At 37.3% G+C, this 21,970-nt stretch overlaps 1 protein-coding gene across 2 annotated transcripts in view; it reads right to left on the reverse strand.

Moving 5' to 3' along the window:
- The window catches only part of PLPP4 (phospholipid phosphatase 4), a 244,244-nt gene extending 236,617 nt beyond the window's left edge, over positions 1–7,627 (reverse strand). For both annotated transcript variants that reach the window (XM_074233512.1, XM_074233511.1), the window contains exon 1: positions 7,380–7,627. In XM_074233512.1, coding sequence (XP_074089613.1) covers positions 7,380–7,435 — 56 coding nt within the window. In that variant the 5' untranslated portion in view covers positions 7,436–7,627. The remainder of the gene's footprint in view (positions 1–7,379) is intronic.
- Positions 7,628–21,970: the final 14,343 nt, after the last annotated feature.

Consider the following 21,970-nt stretch of genomic DNA (forward strand, 5'->3'; position numbering starts at 1 on the left):
TTGTTCCAGAAGGAAAGAAAGGAAGGCAAGAAGGAAGGAAAGGAAAGAAAGGAAATAAGGAAGGAATGTGTTGCAATGAATATTTTAGAGTATATAAAACATTTTTTATCTTTGAATCCTTTGGGGATACATGTTTAATAGGGGAATATTTAGTTACTAGAGTATGGATGACTGAATTACTTTTTAACATTACTGCAAATTGCTTTCCATAATGGTTGGACTAATGCACAACTCCAATAATAGTGTATTAAGTATGCCTGTATTTAAATGATTCCAAAATTGACAATTCCCAAATTTTGTTATCCTTGCCAATTTTCTAATTAGATGAAATCTCAGAGTCTTGATTTGTGCTTATCATATAATTAATGATTAGATATATTATTTCAAATAGTTGCTTATACTTTGAAAATCTTTTTGAGAATAGTTTATTTCTGTTTCTTGGTCACTTCTTCATAGGAGAATAACTCTTGGTCTTATTCATTAGTATGAATTCCAAATAAATCTTGGGTACTAATATCTTTCAGAGGTATTTTAATTCAAAGATTCCCTCCTATCTTATCAACAACTTTCCTTCCTTACTACTTGAAGTGATTTGGTTTATATGCAAAAGATTTTCAATTTTAAGAAATGAAAATTATCCATTTTATCTTTTTTGATTTCTTTTCATTATGAAAATTTATCCTAAATATAGCTGTGAAGTAAAATGGGACAGAGTTCATATGTGAAACTATATCATAATATAAATACAGGTAAGTTAAGTGATTATGATTATGATTAGGGTTATACTTGCTCCAAACATTGTAGAAAATATTTGCAATTATGCTAAGTAGTTCAAATATCCATACTTTTGGAACCAGATATTCCACTATTAAGTTTATATCTCTATGGAATTCAGCCATAGAAGGAAAATTCCATATAAGCTAAAATAATCACAGCATCTTTCTTAGTAGCAAAGACCTGGAGGAAAAAATAGAACCTCATCAATTATATAAAATGGTTAAATCAGTTGTGATACATTAATAAAATGCTACATTACTAAAATGTAAGAAATGATCAATGTGAAGGATACAGAGAAGCACTGGAAGTTTTATGTGAATTCATGCAAATAGAAGAAGAACGTGTGGGGGGGGGATTAATTACTTCAACAATGTAAATGGAAAGAACATCACCAAAACTTTGATATGAATGGCAGGGAAAAATAATCAACTTTGGCCCCAAAGACTAAAGGAAATAATGTATCTCCCTCCCTTCTATGAAGAGGAGAGGGCTTGATTGGAGAAAATTGTATATACAGTCTGTTGTACTTAATTTATTGGTTAGTTTATTGATTTGCTTTTTTTTTCTTTTATTGTCTTTTTTATTTTGTTAAAAGGGATAGCTCTTTGGGGAAGGGAAGGAAGAGAGAGGAGAAAGGGAAAAGATTAAGTCTGTGATATCATTAAAAATTAAAAGACAAGAAAATCTTCCTTTCTATATCTTCTGTCCATGAACTCTTAGCATCTCAAAGTCGAAGTTGGAAGAGACCTCAGGGATTTTTTTTTAGGTTTTTTTTTTGTTTGTTTGGGGTTTTTTTGCTAGGCAATGTGGTTAAGTGGCTTGCCCAAGGCCACACAGCTAGGTAATTATTAAGTGTCTGAGGCCGGATTTGAACTCTGGTACTCCTGACTCCAGGGCCAGTGCTCTATCCACTGACTTTAGGGATTTTCAAGCCAACTTCTTCATTTTTTCAGAAAAAGAAACTAATTCTCGGAGGGAAGTAATTTGCCCATGGTCCACAGCAATTTGGAGCCAAAAGTAGAGTGAATCTCCTTGAATACTAGACCATGTCTTAGCTACTATTCCATAACTGCCTTCTAAGACTAAGTCCACTCAGTTCCTCAATATTTCAATTTCAGATTATTAGTCTTCTAAGAATATTTATGTCAGTGTTACATAGTAAGGAGATTTTTGAATGAAGTGAAGGCAATGTAATATAGTGAAAAAAGGCAGAAGATTTGCAATCAGAGGACCTGAAGTTTTCATCCTGGCTCTGCTATTTACTACTTGTCTTATCTTGAGTATGGAACTTCTCTAGATACCAATAACCTTAAATGTTAAATACGGGCTCTTTGGCGTTCATGATCTAAGGTTTCTTCGAACTCTTAAAAATCCAAATGCCTTTTGATTCTGCTAAAATAGTAGACGGCATGAGCAGAAAAAAAAAGTGATGGAAGTTTATTCTCTGCAGGACAAGATTTTTCATTTCTATTCAAACCAATAAATCAATAGATTTCACACTAGCTACTAAAAGAACCAGGAAAATCCATTCACAGAATCGTTTGTCTGCATAAATCTCATTTGCCTTTGTGGAATGCAAATCTTAGTCATAATCAGCTGCTGTTCATTGACATTTAGATCTCAGGGTAGAGTTGGCCCCCAAATACTATTGAGTTATGCTCATCTGCTTTCAAAGTTAAAAGTACAACTGGGGATAATTGGTTCGATCAGGGATTACTAATGAGTTGTGGATGTTTTTGTTCCAATCATTAAGATTGGTAGACTTAGCTCATTAGAACATGAGGCTGCTTATTGCTTCAACTTTTTCTCACTGATTGCTTGGTGAAACAAGGTCCAGGGTTGGATTTGGAATTTGCAAACCAAAGTCACAGGGACAAAAAGGTCATTTGGGTTGTGCTTTATCCTATGATTTAATGGAGAAGCCCTAGGTTCAATTCACAGCTCTGCCAAGGGGGGGGAGACCTTGGGCAAATCTCTTCATCTCTTAATTTCCTGATCTATCAAAAGGAAAGAATAACATTTTCACTGTTCTACTAACAGGATTTGTGATAAAGATCAAACTAGGGAACATTTTCTTGAAATGGCATTTCACTTTACCCTCCAGTTCCACTGGGCACTCCAAACTCTATCCTGGGGTCCCACAATCCTAATTGTTAAGAGTTTTACCTTGCTCTGGGAAGAATCATTAAATCCATTGCCATTCCTGAAAAGTCAACAAATGACTCTATGACACCCCAGCGACTACTCCCTTCTATATTCTGTCACATGTTTATTAACATACATGTTCCTTGAGGTTGGGTATTATCTTGATTTTTGTATTTGTATACATAGTAATCATATAATAAATTTGTTTCATTCATTCATATATTTGCCTTGTACTTGTTAAGTTCTATGTAAGGTATCATCATTAATGTACCACCCTACCTCCATTTTCTCCAATTATCTCCATTCTTGGTCCTTCAAAGATAAAAATTAGTGGGCTGAAATTGAAATCCTTTTTATGCTCTGGCTTGGACTGCTGGATTCTATTAAAATTATTACTTTCTGGTAGCCCAATATTTTAACTTTATGTTATTTCTGTATTTGGCCCATGTCAATTAATATAGTGTTTCTTCCTGCACAGTACTTGAGAGCCAGAAAGGAACCAGAAGGGATCTTAGAGGTAATCCGCATCAAATACACTTTATTTTTGACATAGCAGAACACTGAAGTCCAGACACCATGGGTGACTTATCTTGGCTCACTCAACTTGTAGAGTCAAGAGAGCTCAGGTTGGAACCTGAATCTCTTGCTACTCTTTCAACATTTTACCTCATCAAGACCCTCTCAGAGATTACAGGTTCTTAAGGTTGAATACCCCTCAGAGAGTAACTAGACATTTTCCAAGCCTTAGAGGTAAAGTACAGATCTTCATTCTTTCCAAAGGGGAAAAAAGAGAATCAGCAGTTGTTTCTAAAAGCTTTGCCATTATAGGAATTTGTCTTAACTGCTCAAGAAAATGTAGCTTAAGGTTGTTCTTGGATATACAGTTGTTCAGTTGTTTCAGTCATGTCCAACTGTTTGTGACCCTATTTGGGGCATTCTTGGCAAAAAGTCCAGTTTTCAAGTTATTGTTCAGTCATGTCTGACTCCTTGTGATCCCATTTGGGGTTTTCTTGGCAAAGATATTGGAGTGGTTTGCCATTTCCTTCTCCAACCCATTTAATAAAAGAGGAAACTGAGTAAGCAGAGTTAAATGGCTTGTCCAAGGTCACAGAACTAAAAAGTGTCTGAATCGAGATTAGAACTCAAGAGGCAGTCTTCTTGATTCCAGCTAGTCCTCTATCCACTGGGCCACCTTGCTGTCCAACCATGAATTACATTCCCTAGATTTCAGCAGAGTAGTGTGAACTAAAAGTGCTAATTTAGTGGACCCAACTGCTTCATTCTATATGAATCAGTAAACCCCAAAGCAATACAGCTAGATCCTAATTAGGGTGAGTAATGAATCCCAAGAAGTGTCCACATGTATTCAAATTCACACTATTTGAAGTTATAATTATATAAAATATGGTGACTGGTTTCAGCCCAATGGAAATATGTAGTACAAATTCAAACAACAGAACTACTTCAGGAAACTCATTATTTGTACTAATTGGGCCTTAGCTGTAGTCCCTAATTGCCTACACACTGAGACTTTCAGAATCAGATTCTGTCAACTTGTTTCTTCTTATTCTTGGACACTGAGATTACAAGCATGGGAGAGTGGAAAGGGTAGAGTCATAAGATTTGGGTTTGAATTCTGACTCTACTACCTGTGTAAAAGACACTTTGCCTCTTTGAACCTCAGTTTCAAATGAGGGAATTGCCCTCAATTATCTCTAAGGTCCATTCCAATTCTCTACTTACGAACCTATGTTAAAAATTACTCCATTAATTAGAAGCATACACCTGAATTTTACCCCTGTTCTTGCACCAAGTATAAGGTCTCATAAAGTAGAAGAGAGGAATACAAAGAGAGTAAGCCTTAAGCTTATGTAAGCAAATATATTTATATTTTGCTTTGTTCCTATATATATATATATATATATATATATATATTACAAATACATATATAGAGAGCCTTTCAAAAATCTGTTATTTAATAAACATGGATTTATTAGCAAACACCTTACAGATGTTATCTCAGTTGATCCTCAGAATAACCCTGTGATCAGTTGATCTAAACTCCTAATTTTGTTTCCACTCCATATTCAAACAAACACCAAGGACAATGGAAGTTGAGGAGCTACAAGTGTCACCATAAAATTCAAGAGCAAGAATTTTCAAGCTCATAACATCCAAGGTTTCACTTCTAAACAGTAACCTGCTGTTGGTCCAATGATCATTTAATATAAGGAAGTTTGGAAAAAAGACTTTAGCTGCCCAGATGGTTTCAATGTTACTATCTTGCAGGAAACATCAGGCATAAAAATCAAAAAGGACAAAAAAGGTAAATTCATCAATAGAATACTTTATTTTTCATAAAAGATCCATATCGAAATCAGAGGAGAAATCTGAAGGCAGATTTGGAAAAGGAATTTCAAATTACTTAGCCCTGCAACCCATGGAACATTTTGATCATTCATAATTCCCAACAGATCAAATCAAAGGGGACACAGGGGGTAGCAATATTCAGAGCTACTTTGATTCAATTGACACGCAGGCATCCAACACATTTCTGGATCACCCAATGTTTCACTGTTTCCATCCAATGAGAATCCAGTTAATAAGAAGGGCAAAGAGAAAATGCTAACAGTCTTTAATTAAAATGAAATTATAGCCCTTATTCCTTTTATTAAGGTAAAGATGATGGGAAGGGAGCAGGAGAAAGCATTTCTTAAGATTTAGCAAATGCAGTAAGATCAGATAGAAAGTTCTCTTTTCTTGTTGCCAGTGAATGAGACTAGTGTTAGAACTGAAGAAGGGGGAAGAGGAGGGATTTCCTTGCATCTGGGAGAATCCATTGCCCCCTCTGGATGCTGGGAATAATACTCAGGATGAATAATATTCCTGGCCAAGAAAGAAATTAAGAGCACGACATTTCATTTCTATCCCAATGCACTCAGAATGGAAGGTGTTCCTTCCTAAAAAAAGGGTTTGGGAGTAAAATCCTCTCGGTGTTATGTTATTGCCTTTTTTTTAACAATAAAAAGGTGGGTGAGAAGATAGACAGATGTGAGTCTCATGGAATGTTGGAAATGCAATAGATTCTGAAAGTTTAATCAACTCTAGCTGTTCATTTTTAAGATTATGTATTTAAAACAGAAAGTAAGCTACAGGTTGAAGGGGGACACTGGGGCAATAGGAAATGCTACAAGGAATAGTGGTACTTTGGCTAAATTTCCTGAAAGCAAAAATCCCGTTCGGGGAAGGCTGATTTGATGGTTTGCTGCCTGATGGAGAGCAAGCACAGGTGGTGGGATATATCTTTACATGTGTTTGGTCATCTGAGATGCACCAGTTTTGCTGTGACACAGTTGTGGAGGGATTACGGGAGCTCATGATGACAGGTCGAGTCACAGTCTAGGTAAATCAGGAACTTGCAATGGGCTAGACACACACAATCAGGGCTCTGGCTCTGATGGACAATTGAAGAAACTCCCAGAAGGCCGTCCCTGGAAGATGTATGACCTGTTCCTCTCCCTACTAAAAGGTTTCCCAGACCCTGCCCTGAGCTGAGCCAAAGGTGACCAGAAAAGCTCAGCTCACTCTCCGGTTATCTGATTTTTCTTCCCAGTCCCTTTTACACTTAAACCACTGCACAAGAATTTCCCATACTTCAAAGTCCTCAGGCACGGGTGACCACCCAGCCCAATGCAGGGTTTGTTTCCTAACTGGCAACAGTTTTCCTCGCAGATAAATGTCTCCAACCCCCTCAAAAACAAAACAAAACACCACCACAAAGAGAGAGAGAAACAACCCCATATCAAGGGGCTTTTGGTAAACACACCTTAGAGACTGTCACCGTAACAATTCAGACCGAGGGAGATGCAGATATGGACACAGCCTCTAGCCGGGAACTAGTTCATCTCCATCTCCAGATGCATTTTTTTTACATTTTACTTTAAAATCACAGACCTCCGGAGATGCACACTGAGCCCAAACCTTTCATTCCGAGGCAAAAGCCTCCGTCTCGCTGCCATGCCCCTTTGCGGATCCTGCTTCACCCAGGGGAAGGGTGCCGTAGGACGGAGCCCAAGTGCGCTAAAAGCCGAATCGGACCGCTCTCTCCAAGTCCCCCGAGGAAGCAGGGTCCGGGGAGATCCAAGCACTCCCCGAGCCCCCAGGCGGGGAGCCCTGAGTGCAAGCGGAGAAGCCCTAGTTCTGACTCAGTTTACCCCTGAGCGCGCTCCGCACCACACACACACACACACACACACACACACACACACATGCATACAGACATACAGACACACACACAAGCTCACAGCCGGGGTTCCCGGGAAAGCAGAGTCCACGGGACTAAGTAGCCCTCTTAACACCCCACTCGTGAAGGCGGGCTCCGGAGACCCGGGCGTGAAGAAAGTTGAGTCCCAGCCCCAGCCCCAGTCCGCGCCCTTCCCGCGTTTGCCAGTACTTACACAAAGACCCCAAAGAGGAGGATCCGGACCCCGATCTCGATGGCCAGGTCCCGCATGGCTGAGTCCGAGCGCTGGGGCAGCCAGTGCAGGCAGGGCGCCGCTCTCCCGCAGCTGGACCTCACGGCCAGCCGCCCCTCTTCCAGAGACCGGCCCGAGGCTCCGCCGCGCCACCGACTTGGATGGAAGGGGCGGGGGAAGGGGGCAGGGCTCAGCCTAAACCGGCGGCCCTCCTTCGGGCCCCCAGCGGGGAGAGCTGGCCCTGCCCCTCCTCCGCGCCCATTTCCTCCGGAGCCGCCCGGGGAGCCGCCCGGGGAGAGGGCAGGAGCTCTCCCAGGTAGCGGAGCTGCCCGGCGGGGCCGCCGCGGTCCGGGCCGCCGCTCCCTCTGCTTCTAGAGCGGAGCCCCGAGCCGGGTGGGGGCTGGAGGGTCGGAGAGGGGCGGGCAGAGGTGCCTCTTCCCAGCGATCTATCGGAAAAATGACTCCGTGTCTCCGTCGCTGTGATTTATCTATCTGGAAAGGGGAAAACCCAGGGATGCCCCGGCCCCTGCGCTCCGCGGGGAAGCGAGCAAGCGCTCTCCCGGCTCGGGGCGCCTGCACTTCACATTCTGCATTTCAGGACTTTTCGCATTATTCGTCACTTTCACCCCCCTCCCCGGCCTTTTAACTCTTTCCTTTCGGTCTGGGGAACTTCAGCCAAGATTGCCCTCCTCCCACACCCCACAAAAAAAAAAACCAAACAATTCCTTGCCTCTTTCTTGTACTCTACCAGAGAACAAAACAAAAAAGCATCACCTACCGTCTTATAGATGCTAAAGTAAAAATAATAATAATAATAATATAATTTCAGATTCTCCCTCTGCACTCCTCCCCCCACCCCCACTCTCAGGCTGCAAAGGGTTTTGTTTTTTTGCTTTTGTCCCATCTAAGGGAAGAATGGGAATTCCCCAGGCTCTCTAAAAAAGAGCAGGTCTCAACTACAAGGAACTAGCCAAAACTTAGTGGCTTCAAACTGGGGTCGATCCGGTTTGGATTCACTGATGGCTGAGTATCAGAGAGCCTGTCACCCAAGCTAAGAGAGAGCTGTAACTTTGTGATGAATTTTGAAGAATTATCTGACCCTTTATTTGCGTTGATTCAGTCATCTATCCAGAATATAGCCTAAATTCCTACCCACTTTAAGCAGAATTAGAAAATAAAATGTCCATATTTATAATATTGTGAAAAGGGAATTAGAACTAAGGGGAAAAGGGGGGGGGGAAGCATGAGAAAGAAAGGAAAAACATAAGAAGTTTTTAAAAAGTAAACATAGCAAGCATTGTTCTGCATTCAGACTCCAATAGCTTTTTCTCTAAATGTTGATTGGCATTGTTAAGGACAAATAAAGGGCCCAAAATCCGAATCCCTGCTCCTCCCTTAAAAGGGTGTGGAAATTTGAGTGATTTCCCTTCTCTGGGTCTCAGTTTCCGCTTCTGTAAAACAAGGGTGCTGTATTGCATGACACACACAGAGGCACACAATACAAGGATCAAGCAATGTGTTTTACATCAACTAATTGGTACAAAGAGGTATTGCAATTATTTATGGAGTTAGTCCCAGCTCTGCCATCAATAGATGTATGATTTTAGAAAGTGAATCCCTGAGCTATAGTTTTCTCATTCTTAAAATGTAAAAGTTTAAACTGTATGGTATCTCTGGATCCTTCCAGTCTAAAAAGTCCGTGGTTCCATTTATTGAAAGGACAACATAACTTTAGGTGGGGGAGGTTAGCATACATGTTTAGAGGCTATTAATCCTCTCTTGAACTAGTTACAATAGCTTTCTTATTGATATTCCTAATATTCCTTTCCCTCCTCTCTTCCTGCTTCTAATCCACTCTACACATAATCTCATATGAACTTCCTACAGCAGCTCCAATCATGCCATTCCTCTGCATAAAAACCTTAAAGTCTAGCATTCCAGTCCTTCAAGAATATGATCTCTACCTTCCTATCCAGCCTTGTCTTCCACTCTTCTTCTTCACTCACCCCCACACTCCAGCTATTTTGGAATGCTACCTATCCTCCCGGTCTTCCTCTATGCTTTCCTAGCTCTATACTTATATCCACATCCTGAAATACCATCCTTTTGCATCCCTAGCTTTCAGAATCCTATCCATCCTTCAAGAGGTAAATAACACTTCCCTCCATGAACTATTGATCCCTTCCCTAAACAGTCATGGAATGTTTTAATACCTTTCTAAGGATAGTTTTAATCTGTCTTCTTAGATTATAGATTTTTTATGATATGTAAATAATTTTTTGGTAAATGTCTTATTCTCCTTACTAGATGGTAAGCTTTTATGGGCAGGGACTTTATCTATCTTATACTTCATTGTTGTTCTTACTTTGGCATTCTTTGACCAATGACAGCACTTGTTAAAGTCCAGGTACAGTGTGGTCAACTGTGTGATTGATCAGTCCAAGATGAGTTCAGAAGGTTATACTACAAATCAGACATAAATAGTCCATTTGAACATTTGGGATGAAGCTGGCTCTACATTTTTGCATCTCACATTACTTTGTGTTACTGTAAAGCTACTTTGCTCATAGACCATAGTGTCTAGATGTGGGTACCGCTGGGTGGTCCTCTGCCAGTATTTTCTATATCTCACAATTGATACTAAAATTCTTGAGATTTTCGGGATGATCTTATACCCTTTTTATGACCTCCATGTCAATGCACTGTGTCCACAACAAAACACATATATAGTAAGCGGGAGAATTCAGTTGAATTGAAGACATGGATTTGGGTTGGGCATAGAAAGATGGATAAAATTCTGATAGAAAGTAAAGAATATTCCAAGGAAAGAAAGCAATATAAACCAAGATACTAAAATATGAATGCACTGGATATAGAACACTAAATAGGCCAATCTGCCTGGAATAGAGAATAGAATGGGAGCAAAAAGACTAGAAAGATATGACTAGATTAAAGGTAGAGTTTATGAATATGGTCAAGGAGGCTGGGTCATAAATTGGCAATCTTCCACAATCACAAAATTTTGGAATCAGAAGGACCATAAGCAGACTTCTATTTCAATCCATACATTAAAAGGAATTGCTACCAAAGCATACATGGGGAAGTACTTATCTTGCCTCTGCTTGAAATTCTCCAGTGACAAACGACAACTTCATCTCAAGAGATCCACTTCCATTTTGTGATAGTTCTGTAAGGGACTTTTATCTGAATTCAAGCATAAATATGCCTTTTTACAACTTCTACCCCTCGTTCCTAGTTTGTTCTTTGGAGACAAATAAAACTATTGCTCATTTTACTCCCTTCAAATATTTGAGCATAATAATTCTCATCATCTGAGTCCTTTTTCTGCTTAGTCAACATCTCTAACTCTTAACAATGCTCTTTAGAGACAGCCAGGTGATACAGTTCAAATACAGTCTTCAGACACTTACTGACTGTGTGACTTGGGGTAGGTTACTTAACCTCTGGAAACTTATGCTTCTTTAACTATAAAAAGGAATTGGAACAATAACAACTCCCAGAGTTGTTGTAATGATCAAATATGATAATATATGTATGCTAATTAGTACAATAGGGGCAGCTAGGTAGCACAGTGGATAAGGCATTGATCCTGGCGTAAGGAGGACCTGAATTCAAATTCAGATTCAGAGACTTAATAATTACCTCTGTGACCTTGGGCAAGTCACTTAACCCCAATGCCTTGCAAAAAACAAACAAGAATAATAATTATCACAATGCCTAGCCATAGCAGGCACTTACCTGGAACTCTTTACCTAAAATGCAGTGTTCAGAAAATGAAAAGAAAACTCCAAATGTGGTCTTACTAGGGCAAAGAACAGAGCCATAATCATCTCCTTTCTCCTGCAGTCTATAATTCTTTAAATGCATCCTTAGTTGCATTAGATTTTGAGGGATCCTTGTCATGTTGATGACTCACTGAGCTTATTGTCCACTGAGAATCCTCCAAACATTATTAAGAAAAAAAACTCCTAACTATGGCTCCTCCAATTTGAACTTTTGAAGTCAATTTTTTTTTCAAATCAAGTATATGGATTTATTTTTATCCTATTGAATTAAATTTGATTAGTTTGATTCCATTGTTCCTGTCTATAATATTGCAAAGGTCCTGGCACATAGTAAGGACTTAAAACATAATTATTAACTGTCAAGAACATACTAGCTCTGACTTTGTCATCCAGAATAATATCTGTCACTCCTAGTCTTATTGTCATCTTCATAAAGTATTTCCTCTGTGCTTTATTAAAAATACCAATAATGCTAAACAGCATTTTGATATCGCTTGAAGGTTTGCAGAGTAATTTATATATGTTGAGTCTTCTAAAAACTCTGTGAAATAATTATTTTTATTATCTCAATTGAGGAAAATGAAGCCATGAGTTTGAGTTGTTTGCCCAGGGTCACACAACTAGTGTGTGTCTGAGACTGTTTTTGAACTCAGGTCTTCCTGACTCTAAAACCAACCTTCTATTTTCACTGCATCAACTACCATCATCCTCTTATCCTCCTAACTTCCCTAACTTCCCACTGGGTCAGCACACCAGGGAAGTACTTAAGGAAGTATCCACAAGAAGCAAATAGGTTCGTGGCTATATCCTGCCTTCATCTCTGAATGTTTACTTCAATCACTTCTCTTTTCACTCCCAATCCAAATCCATTAGATTGTGGCCAGTTTTATATTCACCTTTTCTTTAAATACATGGCTAAAATGGCAAAAGGAATTTAGAGTTGGAAGGTACTTTGAGGGCTTCTAGTCCAATTCTCTCGTTTTTCTATCAAAAGAAATGAAGTTCAGGAAGAAGGATCTCTTTTCAATGCCACATAGATAATAAATAGTAAAGCTAATATTCAAATTCAGGTCCCCTGGCTCTAAATTCAAGGCTTCTTTCCTTCCAACACACTAAATTCTCCTCTGTTGTTTAGAAATAGACACATTTCCTTGAGAAACAGTTTCCCTTTTTTCTTTCAACCCCTTAGTTGGGCAAGATTCTCCATAATTCCTTCAGAGCATCTAAAAGGGATATGAAATGTAGTGTTTTCTTATCTCTATAATTTATAACTCCCCAATCTCCTTCCAATGCTAAACATTTCTACATTACAAAAGGTACCTTTTGTACCATCATCCATGGTACTAATGGGCTTGTAACCCTTAGAGAGGTTACTTGATTTGCCTAGGGTCATAGACTGGAAGTATCTGGGGCAGGATTTGAAACTAAGTATACTTGACTCTATCCACTACCCCTCCTAGCTATATACACTAGCCAATGGCCAAAACTATGGCCTGCTAAGTTGAAATAAAATCCTGAACAACTACTTCCAAATCCATCTAATTGTATTGTCATCTGGTCTCAGTCTTCCTATCTTTTCCATATGAATTATATTAGATACTGTTTTGCTAAGATGTAGGTAGTAAAAAGCAACATTACTCTGATCCACCAGTTTAGTCACTGGATCAAATGAGGAAATACTTTTAGGTTAATCTAGCATAACATACATTTAAGGAAGTCATGCTGGCTCTTTAGGATCACTTCCATTTTTAGATGTTTGCAAACCATCTTTTTTAATTGTTCTAGAATTTTTCCAGGAAAAAAGTCAAGTCCCTGGCCTATGTTTTACAGATTCTCTTTCTCCTTTTTTTGTTTTGATATTGGGATGATATTTGTCTTTCTCCAGTCTTGGGGTTTTGTCTCTCATTTGTGCAATCTTTCAAAGAGCAGTGAAAAGTGTTTCAGCAATCCTATGTTTCAGTTCTTTCTATATCTGAGGTTAAGATTCATCTAAGAATGATATTTGAATTCATTCATGACTTAAGTGATACTTTATTATCTCCTAAATTGTCTTTTGGAGGTAGATAGAGCAATAGGGAAAAAACCCACAAAACTCTGGCTTTAGAGTCAGTGAACCTGGTTTAGAACTTATGAGACCTTGGGTAAGTCTCAGGCTCCCTAGACTACAGTTTTCTACTCTGAAAAATAAGGGACTTAGACTAGATGGCATGCATTTCAGCTCTATAATCTAAGGCTAAAAGTCCTGTTTTTCCTCTTGATTATTATTATTATTATTGTCCTTTGGGTTTTCAGAATTTCATACTTGTACTTTCTATAAGCCATATATATGAGTGTATATATGTATGTATGTATATATGTCTATACATGTTTGTACATAGATGTATACATGTATAAATACATATTTATATATGTGTCTATATATCTATGTATATAGACAAATATTCATAAATACATACACATATACATATATACACACACCTAAATGTGACTTCCACTACAGAATTTTTATCTATGAAATAATATCTAGCTGTTACTTTAAAATCTACTGTTGCTAAATCCAACATTTTTCTCAAGGTATTCAAAACTTTTCTCCCTCTACAGAAAATTGTAAAATGGGATGTTTACTTCCTTTTCAAATGTTCCCATATTTTTTCTTCTCAATTAACCTGTATAGAATTTCCCCTTTTTGGTCCCTCCTCTTTTTGAAGGATTATAGAGTTATTTAGCAGATTGAAAAAGGTTATTAACTATTCTTCTTTTGATGAAGAAGCTCCAAGACTTAGTTAGATATTGACATCCCGTCCCCCCCAGCAATGATTACTACATTATGTTGCTGAGATAGATTTGTGATATTTCCTGACCTTCTCATCTATTTCTTCTTTCTGTCTTGGTAGTCTGTGGTACACTCCAATGGTAAAATTTCTTCTCTCTTTCCATTATTCTTCACCCAATCTTTCCCATGTTTTTACCCAGCTCTTAAATTTCTTCACATAAGTAATCCTTCCCAATTTGTATAGCTACCCTACCTGTACTCCTTTTATAAATATATATATTTATATGTATATATATATATATATATGAAATACCCTTTTTATAAGAGAATGCTGAAAAGAACCAAAAAGATAATATTTGATCAGTATTGCATTAATCATTAAATAACCCAATTTCACTGAAAATACCATTTCATCCATATGTAGATGGGACAATACTATAACATTTGAAGTTACTATATATTTTTAATCTCTTCATGATAGTTAATCCTATGAATGTCATAAAAATAGATGTTGATTGCTTTTGAGAAAGACAAGAATAAGAATTTGTATCTGCATAGCATGTTAAGCTCCTTTAGCTCTTCATTATTTTTCAAAACTTTTTAGCATCATCCCACCCCACCCCACTCACTCCTTCCCTTTCTTCAAAGATGAGGCATGCCCCATTCTCATTGTGTCCTTAATTTCATTTTCTTTTACTTCCAGGACCTTGTTCTGAAAGTTTTCCTCTCTTTCTACAGCTGCATCTTCAATTTTCTCCTCTACTAGTTCCTTCCTCTCTGTCCCATATACATAACTAATACCTTCAAGCTTTTCTTTCCCCCAATTAGTATCTACTATGAAGGAAAGAGTTTATCACAGAATTTAGAATTGGAGCAGAACTTAGAGGTCAAGTAATTTAGCATCTGTCTATAGAGGAATCTAACCTACAACATACCTGGCTAAAAGTCATCAATCTTTTATGTAAAGTTCCCTAGTGAAGAGGAACCCATCACCACCTGAGGCTACTTATTCAGTTTGGAGGGGGGGTGGAGTGGGGGAAGGACTTAATTGTTTAAAAAAATCTATATTAAACTTAAATCTGCCTTTCTACAATTTCCACCCAAATCTAATCCCTATTACTACCACTCCCATTCCCACTCACATTACTACTACTACTACTACTACTACTACTACTACTAATAATAATAATAATAATAATAATAATAATAATACTGATACTAATACTGCTGCTGCTGCTGCTACTATTACTACCACACCACCATCCCAATTATTACTACTTCCGATATTTAGCTATTATCAGATGATATCTATTATCAGAACAATCAGAACAATAATATTTAGCACTCATAAAGTAATTTCAGTATAGTTTACATGTATTCACTCATAATAACTCCATAAGGAAGATACACTTATCTACATTTTATAGATGAGGAAACTGAAGCAGACAGTGACCCTATTGCCCAGGATCTCTAATTTGTTTCTAAGGCAAAATTAAAATTCAAGTCTTCCTTGCTCTAGGTCACCAAGAGTCCTTAAAATAATTGATGACTCTCCCATCTTCATTTCCTTTAGTTTAAACTTCTACATGCTTCTTCTAGTGAATGTGTGACTATGTCATTTCTCCTATGGAGTTCTAGATTTTAAACCTTCTCTCTCTGAAATAAAAGGATTTTCTCTACCCAAGAAACTCCAGAGGTCAGACAGTAGGGGAGGGGAAGTGTAGATGGAGACCTTTCTCATGTACTTAATGTTCTTAAAAAAACAATTTGGAAATCTCTCTCTCACTGCTACCTATAACGTAGGCAAGGAAAGAGTGGATTCCTCCTTACAAATGTGGAAATAGTCTCTGAGGGGTAAGTACCTTGTCTGTGATCAACTAGTTAGTACTGGACAGAGCCAGGACTTCTGGCAGAAAACCAGGGCTTTGACTACCTTGGCAGGGCTCTTTCTACTAGACCTCTCTGCCTCCTAATGAGGTGCTGCCAATTGAGGAGAAGGCTGACCTTGGTGGTTTGACCAAGTTTCTGGCAGGTATTGTATGGGAGAGGGACTGCTTCTGCTAAGACAACAAAAAAAAATCATCATAGAAAGTCTATTGAGTGAGGAAGTGAAAAAATTTAGGCAAGCTAAATAAGGAGACTCAGCCAAGGCTTCCTGAGAGATGACCCTTCCAGATGCCAACCCTAAAACCATCTGCTACATCCTTACATAAGAATCCTCCAAATTGTAATGATTTTCCCCAGGGACAAGGTGTATACTTGACTCCATCAAAGAGAAGAAAAGTTTCTTCTCTTGACCTAGACACAATTCAGGATACCATGGACTATAATAAGGTTAATTTTTTTTCTTTTATTGTAAATAGTATTTTTTCCAGTTACATGTAAAGATAGTCAATATTGTTTTTTTTATAAGATTTTGAGTTCCAGATTTTTTTAGCCACCCTCTCTCTTCAACCCCTCCCCAGATGGCAAGCAATCTGATATAGGTTATACACATGCATTTATATTGAGTATATATCCACACTGATCTTGTTGTTAAAAAAAAAGAAATAGAACAAAAGGAAAAATATGTGAAAAAAGACAAAGAAAGTTAAAATAATATGCTTTGATCTGCATTCAGACTTCACAGTTTGTTTGTTTTTTTCTGGATATGGACGGCATTTTCTCTCACAGGTCTTTTGCATTCAACTTGGATCTTTGTAATTCTGAGAAGAGTTACATCTATCATAGCTGATCTTCATACTTTGTTGTATTCTGTGCAATTATCTTCTGTTCTTCTCACTTCACTCATCATCAGTTCATGTAAGTCTTTCCAGGTTTTTCTGAAATCCAAATAAGGGTACTTTTCAAGCCAATCTGGAAGAATATTTATTCCCAAAGGAGCAATGTGATATAATGTTTTTTTACCTTAGAAAGCAATGCAGTCTACAGTTGACCCATAACGATTCCTGGAACATGTTCTGGTCCTATGAAAACTTATTGTGTTGCCCAGGTGCATCAATGTTCTTCTCTAGAAATGAAGTTCATCTCTAGGTTAAGTTTGCATGTTTATATGTTATACACTCTTTAGTCTATTCATACTGGCCTATTTGCTGTCCCATGTACTTGATACCCCCCATTTCCCATTCCTTTGCCTTTTTGCTTTGGCTGCTGTCCAAATCTGGAATGTTCCCCATCCTCACTTGGGCCTCTCAATCTGGGCTTCCTCCAGAGCTAAGCTCAAAGCAAGAAGTCTTTCATAGTTTCTCTAGCTGTCATCTAAAGTTACCTGTTATTTAAATAGATATGTATGTGGGCATATATATATATATATGTATTGGTATGTTTGTACATGTTTTATGTATATACACACATATATATTTTGCATATTCATGGTTATTTATAGATTATGTCTAACATTAGATGATTTGATAATTCCTTAGGGATAAGAAATACAATGTGGGAGCTAATCAAATCCTCCCTTCCCACCTGGGTCTTGCATTTGTCATTCCAACCCATCCTTTCAAACCTAATTCAAACATTACCTCCTGTGAGGAGGTTTTTCCATCATTTTGGCTAATAATGGCCTCCCCTTCTTTCTCTTAGATGCCACTTAGAACTCTGCATGTCTCCTATGCCTCTATCCTAAGTCATACTGCATGTTAGTTATTTGGACAAAGTTCTGCACTCATGAATCACTGTAAATACAGGTTGATTCTGTATGGATCAGAATGCCATGCCATCAGAATATCATGTAATATACAGATTACATATATTATATATATATAATATTATTATATTATATATTGTTATATATTATATATAATATATAAATTATATATATATAAAACTAATTCAGTAAAAGGGCTCAATATGCTAAGAACACTTGGATTTTGTTGTCTGTCTGTCTGTCTGTCTAAACAGGAAGCTTATAGAGGGATATAGACTTTAAGAGCTTTCCTTTTGATTGGCCTCCATGTGAAATTCTTTCCTCAAGATCTCAGTGGTGCTTTGTCACTTATATTGAAGACAGATAAGACAAGAGTAAGTTTTTGACATTGATATATCTCACAAGTGAACTGAGCGCTCCCATAACTGTTCTAGCCCCAAATTCCACAAGAGGCTATTTCTTCTCATCCCACCCCTGGCAATATTAAGAAGTCTTTCTTAGAGGAGGGCAATGCTTTTTTTGCAGCAGTGATGGATGACTCCACAATATTTGCACAGTCCTTAACACAGAAGAGCCCTTGGCTCATATCACAAGCCTCCTACTCACTGCCATGGGGTTTCATTCTGGGAAGAATTATATACAGAAGTCCTTTATAGAAGTTGTTATTGGCTCAGAACAGAGCTAAGCATTCCACAAATCAGAACTTCCAAAGCTACAGGATTCTATCCCAAAGCCAGCAACTGACTAAGAGGCCCATAAAGGCTTGTATTTGGGCCAATGAAGCTCTAGATGATAGTAATTTGGAGTCTGCTCAATGGCCACTTTAAATAAATAACACTTTTTTGTATTGATGTAATGGTTTTATGTACTCATTGGCCTTGATAGAATACCCAACTTCAATTGAATACCAGTTCCATTCATCCTAAATGAGAATTCCAGCATAGCACCTCCATGCTAAATGTGAGAATCCAAAGCACAACAAAAAAGGAGAGGTCTGCAAAGGTCATTAACTAGTCCCTTAAAACATTTTCACTTGGAAGAAGTCATAGCAATTTATATTTATAACACTTTATTGTTTGCAAAACACTTTGTTTACAAATAAAAGTATGAATAGGTAGTACTAGTATTATTGCCTGAATTTTACAGATGAAGAAGACAAGGGTCAGGGAAAGAAAATGACTTGCCCATTATCACAAATTAATTAAGAGCCAGCTGGAGTCTAACTCAGGTCTTCTGACTCTAAGTCCCATACTTTGCACACCATGATACTCTGCCTATCCTGAGTCATCTAACACACTGATCCACCATCAAGAGGGCATGAGTTTCCTGAAATAGTTGGGGTTTTTTGGTGTGTTTTTCCTACTGTACAATGAGTTTTGAACTTATTAGAATCCAGGCTATGGAAACTCTAAGAATGGTTACAAATTCACCTAAACTCATTCATATTCTCTTGCCTAGCTCCTATGATGACTGATGTATCCCATTTCCAAAACTTGCAAGAATATAGTCAGATACAACTGTGTCCAAGGTTAGTCTTATATGTGTGAACCAAACAAGGTTCAGACCCTCCAGATCTGACAGCCTAAACACCATCCCCTACCTGAGCTAAAAAGCCTGGAGAAACTCTGGAGAAATAGATATTAAAGGGAACATTTCTCAAAAAAGACCAATTTTCTGAAGCCTCTTTTGGGACACTTTCATCGATAGTAATTCTGAATTTCTTATGTGTTTAGACCTGTGGTGAGTGTTTTGGGGAAAACAATAAAATACAAAACAGAATAAGTTCTTTGACCTCAAAGTACTTATAACTTCATTGGGAGAGAAGACTAACACAAAAGAAATGATTAAAGAGAAATTAAAGTGCAGTAATGTTCAGTGCAACTAAGTTGTATGGTATAGAGAAATACAATAATAGCAGAACAATTTCACAATTCAGAGCAGAGGGGGAAATAAACACAAACAACAAAAGCTACCAAGAGCAGGAGAGGTTCCATGATCTAGTGGAATGGGACCTAGATTTAAAATCAGATGCCCGAGTTTGCAATCCCAGGTCTACTTTTCCTGAATAATCAGGAAGGAAACCAATACCCCTTCAGGCCTCAGTTTCTTTTTTTAGATAAAATGAGAAGGTAGCTCTCTCCTAGCTGCACAGTCTCATCTGATTCTCTGATATTATTTCCAGGGAAGCAAAGGAAACTAGAGAAAGGGAAATGCTGTGATAGGATGAGACAAGAGATGTTAACTGAGCTATATAAGGCATAAATTAGCAAGATGAGAAGATGATGCCACCAGAAAGCTTAGGCCAGCCATATGGATTTTTTTTGAAAAGAGGATGTCACTTTCTGTACTTACCTGATCTTATCTCCTTATTTGAATTCACAGGTCTGGTTTGTAACTTTCCAGTATGTGAGCGTACTGTGGCACTTATGTAATAAGTGATATTCGGAAGATATTTCCCCCTTCTCCATGCAAAGGGTGTTAATGAGAATGTTCTCCATTTTTCACCTCCTCTCAATCTTTGCCAAAGAAGAAAGGAAATAAATCTCAACTTCTTCTACAATTCTAATAATTATTATATCTAACTGTCATGGTCTTCTGTAATCTCAGCTGATGTCACATTTAGGTAAAGTCTAAAAGTTTAGAGATGTGATTAAATGGCTCCAAACTATATGCTTTGGTCATGGTGAGTTAGTTCATAGGAGAAGAGAATAATGTTTATGACACCAAGGTCATGCCTTTAGTTTTGCTCTATTCTGTGATCATAAGAAGAGACCCTAAATTTTACAGGTCATCCTTCAGTTATGTATCCTTGGTCACAAAGGGAAGCAGAAGAAGCCAACATGAATAAAATCAGACAAAATACAGGAGCCACTGATAGAATCATTGGAAAGGACCCCCATTCTGCTGATTAGGAATGGCAGCTTCACAAATGCAATTAACATAGACCTGCTTTGGGTATAGGAATTGTGTTTGGTGGAGTAATTTATATTTTATCACTCTAAAGTTATAAGGGCCAAAATCTAGGCTCTAGACTCTGAGCAACAACATTCTCCCCCCCTCCACAACCCACATCTGCTTCCTTTAAATTTTGTATTTTACTCTTTCGGCTATCCTTCATAACAGTGGTCCTGTTGCAGGAGAGAGAGAGAGAGAGAGAGAGAGAGAGAGAGAGAGAGAGACCGACCAAGATGCAGAGAGAAACAGAGAAATAGAGAAAGAGACAGAAACAGAAACAGGTACAGAGAGATAGAGACACAAAGAGAGAAAGAGTGAAGTTTTTTTTGGTACACTGGATAGAAAACTAGATTGAATTATGAAAAGCCTGTGTTTGAATTCCATCTCTGATAATTATTAAATGAATGACTATATTTTATCTCTCTGAGCCTGTTTCTTCATTTGTAAAATAGGTATAATAATATCTGTAGGATCTTCCTAACATTGTTGTTATGAGGATCAAATTAGATAATGGATTCAAAGTATTTTTCAGCATGTTATTTTATTATTATCAAAGTACTTTGTAAGTTATTATTATCATCACATAAAGGTTAATTGTCCCTGAGAAAAAATAAATATGAAGAGCAGAACTATAATATACATCCATTATAGTCCAAAATAAAATACAAATAGTAGAGATCTAAATGATAACTTAAAGACATCCAACAAAATGACTACACAAAAGAATAATTCAAAGACACAATTAATAATTATATAAAAATGACAATGGTGATACAACATATAATTTATACCTTGTATATGATAAATGGAATCATTAAAAGAACTATATCGGGGAATATGTATTAAAAAGATAGAAAAAGGTTAACAATTTGAATAAATAAATTAGACAATTAGAAAATAAAAACAAGCATAAAGAGGAAATTTTGAAAATTAGAGGAGAACTATATAAAATGGAAAAAAGATATAATAGACACCATAAAAAACTAAAATTCAACTCTGAAAATGGCGATACAATTGATAAACCTTTGACTAACTTAATTAAAAGGATGTGGGAGAGTAAAATCAAATTATCAATATTTTTAAAAAGGAAAAACAAAACTCACAAAAGAAAGGAAAAAATTATTACAAACTACTTTATATAATAATATGATATAAAAATTGAGGATTTAAAACAAATGGAGGGGTATCTACAAACATATAACACTAACAAAATGTGAAAAGAGATCTTAAATAATCAAATTTCACAAAATGAATTTGGAACTAACTATAAAGGTAGTCCCCAATAAAAAATGAACACAATACTTCTATTTAAATAGATTTTCAGGTGATTTTTTTTTCAAACACCAAATATACTTATAAATTAATCAAAAGAATTTATCAATCACTTACA

The sequence above is a fragment of the Macrotis lagotis genome, chromosome 4, assembly GCF_037893015.1.
Source record: "Macrotis lagotis isolate mMagLag1 chromosome 4, bilby.v1.9.chrom.fasta, whole genome shotgun sequence".
Taxonomy (NCBI): Eukaryota; Metazoa; Chordata; class Mammalia; order Peramelemorphia; family Peramelidae; genus Macrotis; species Macrotis lagotis.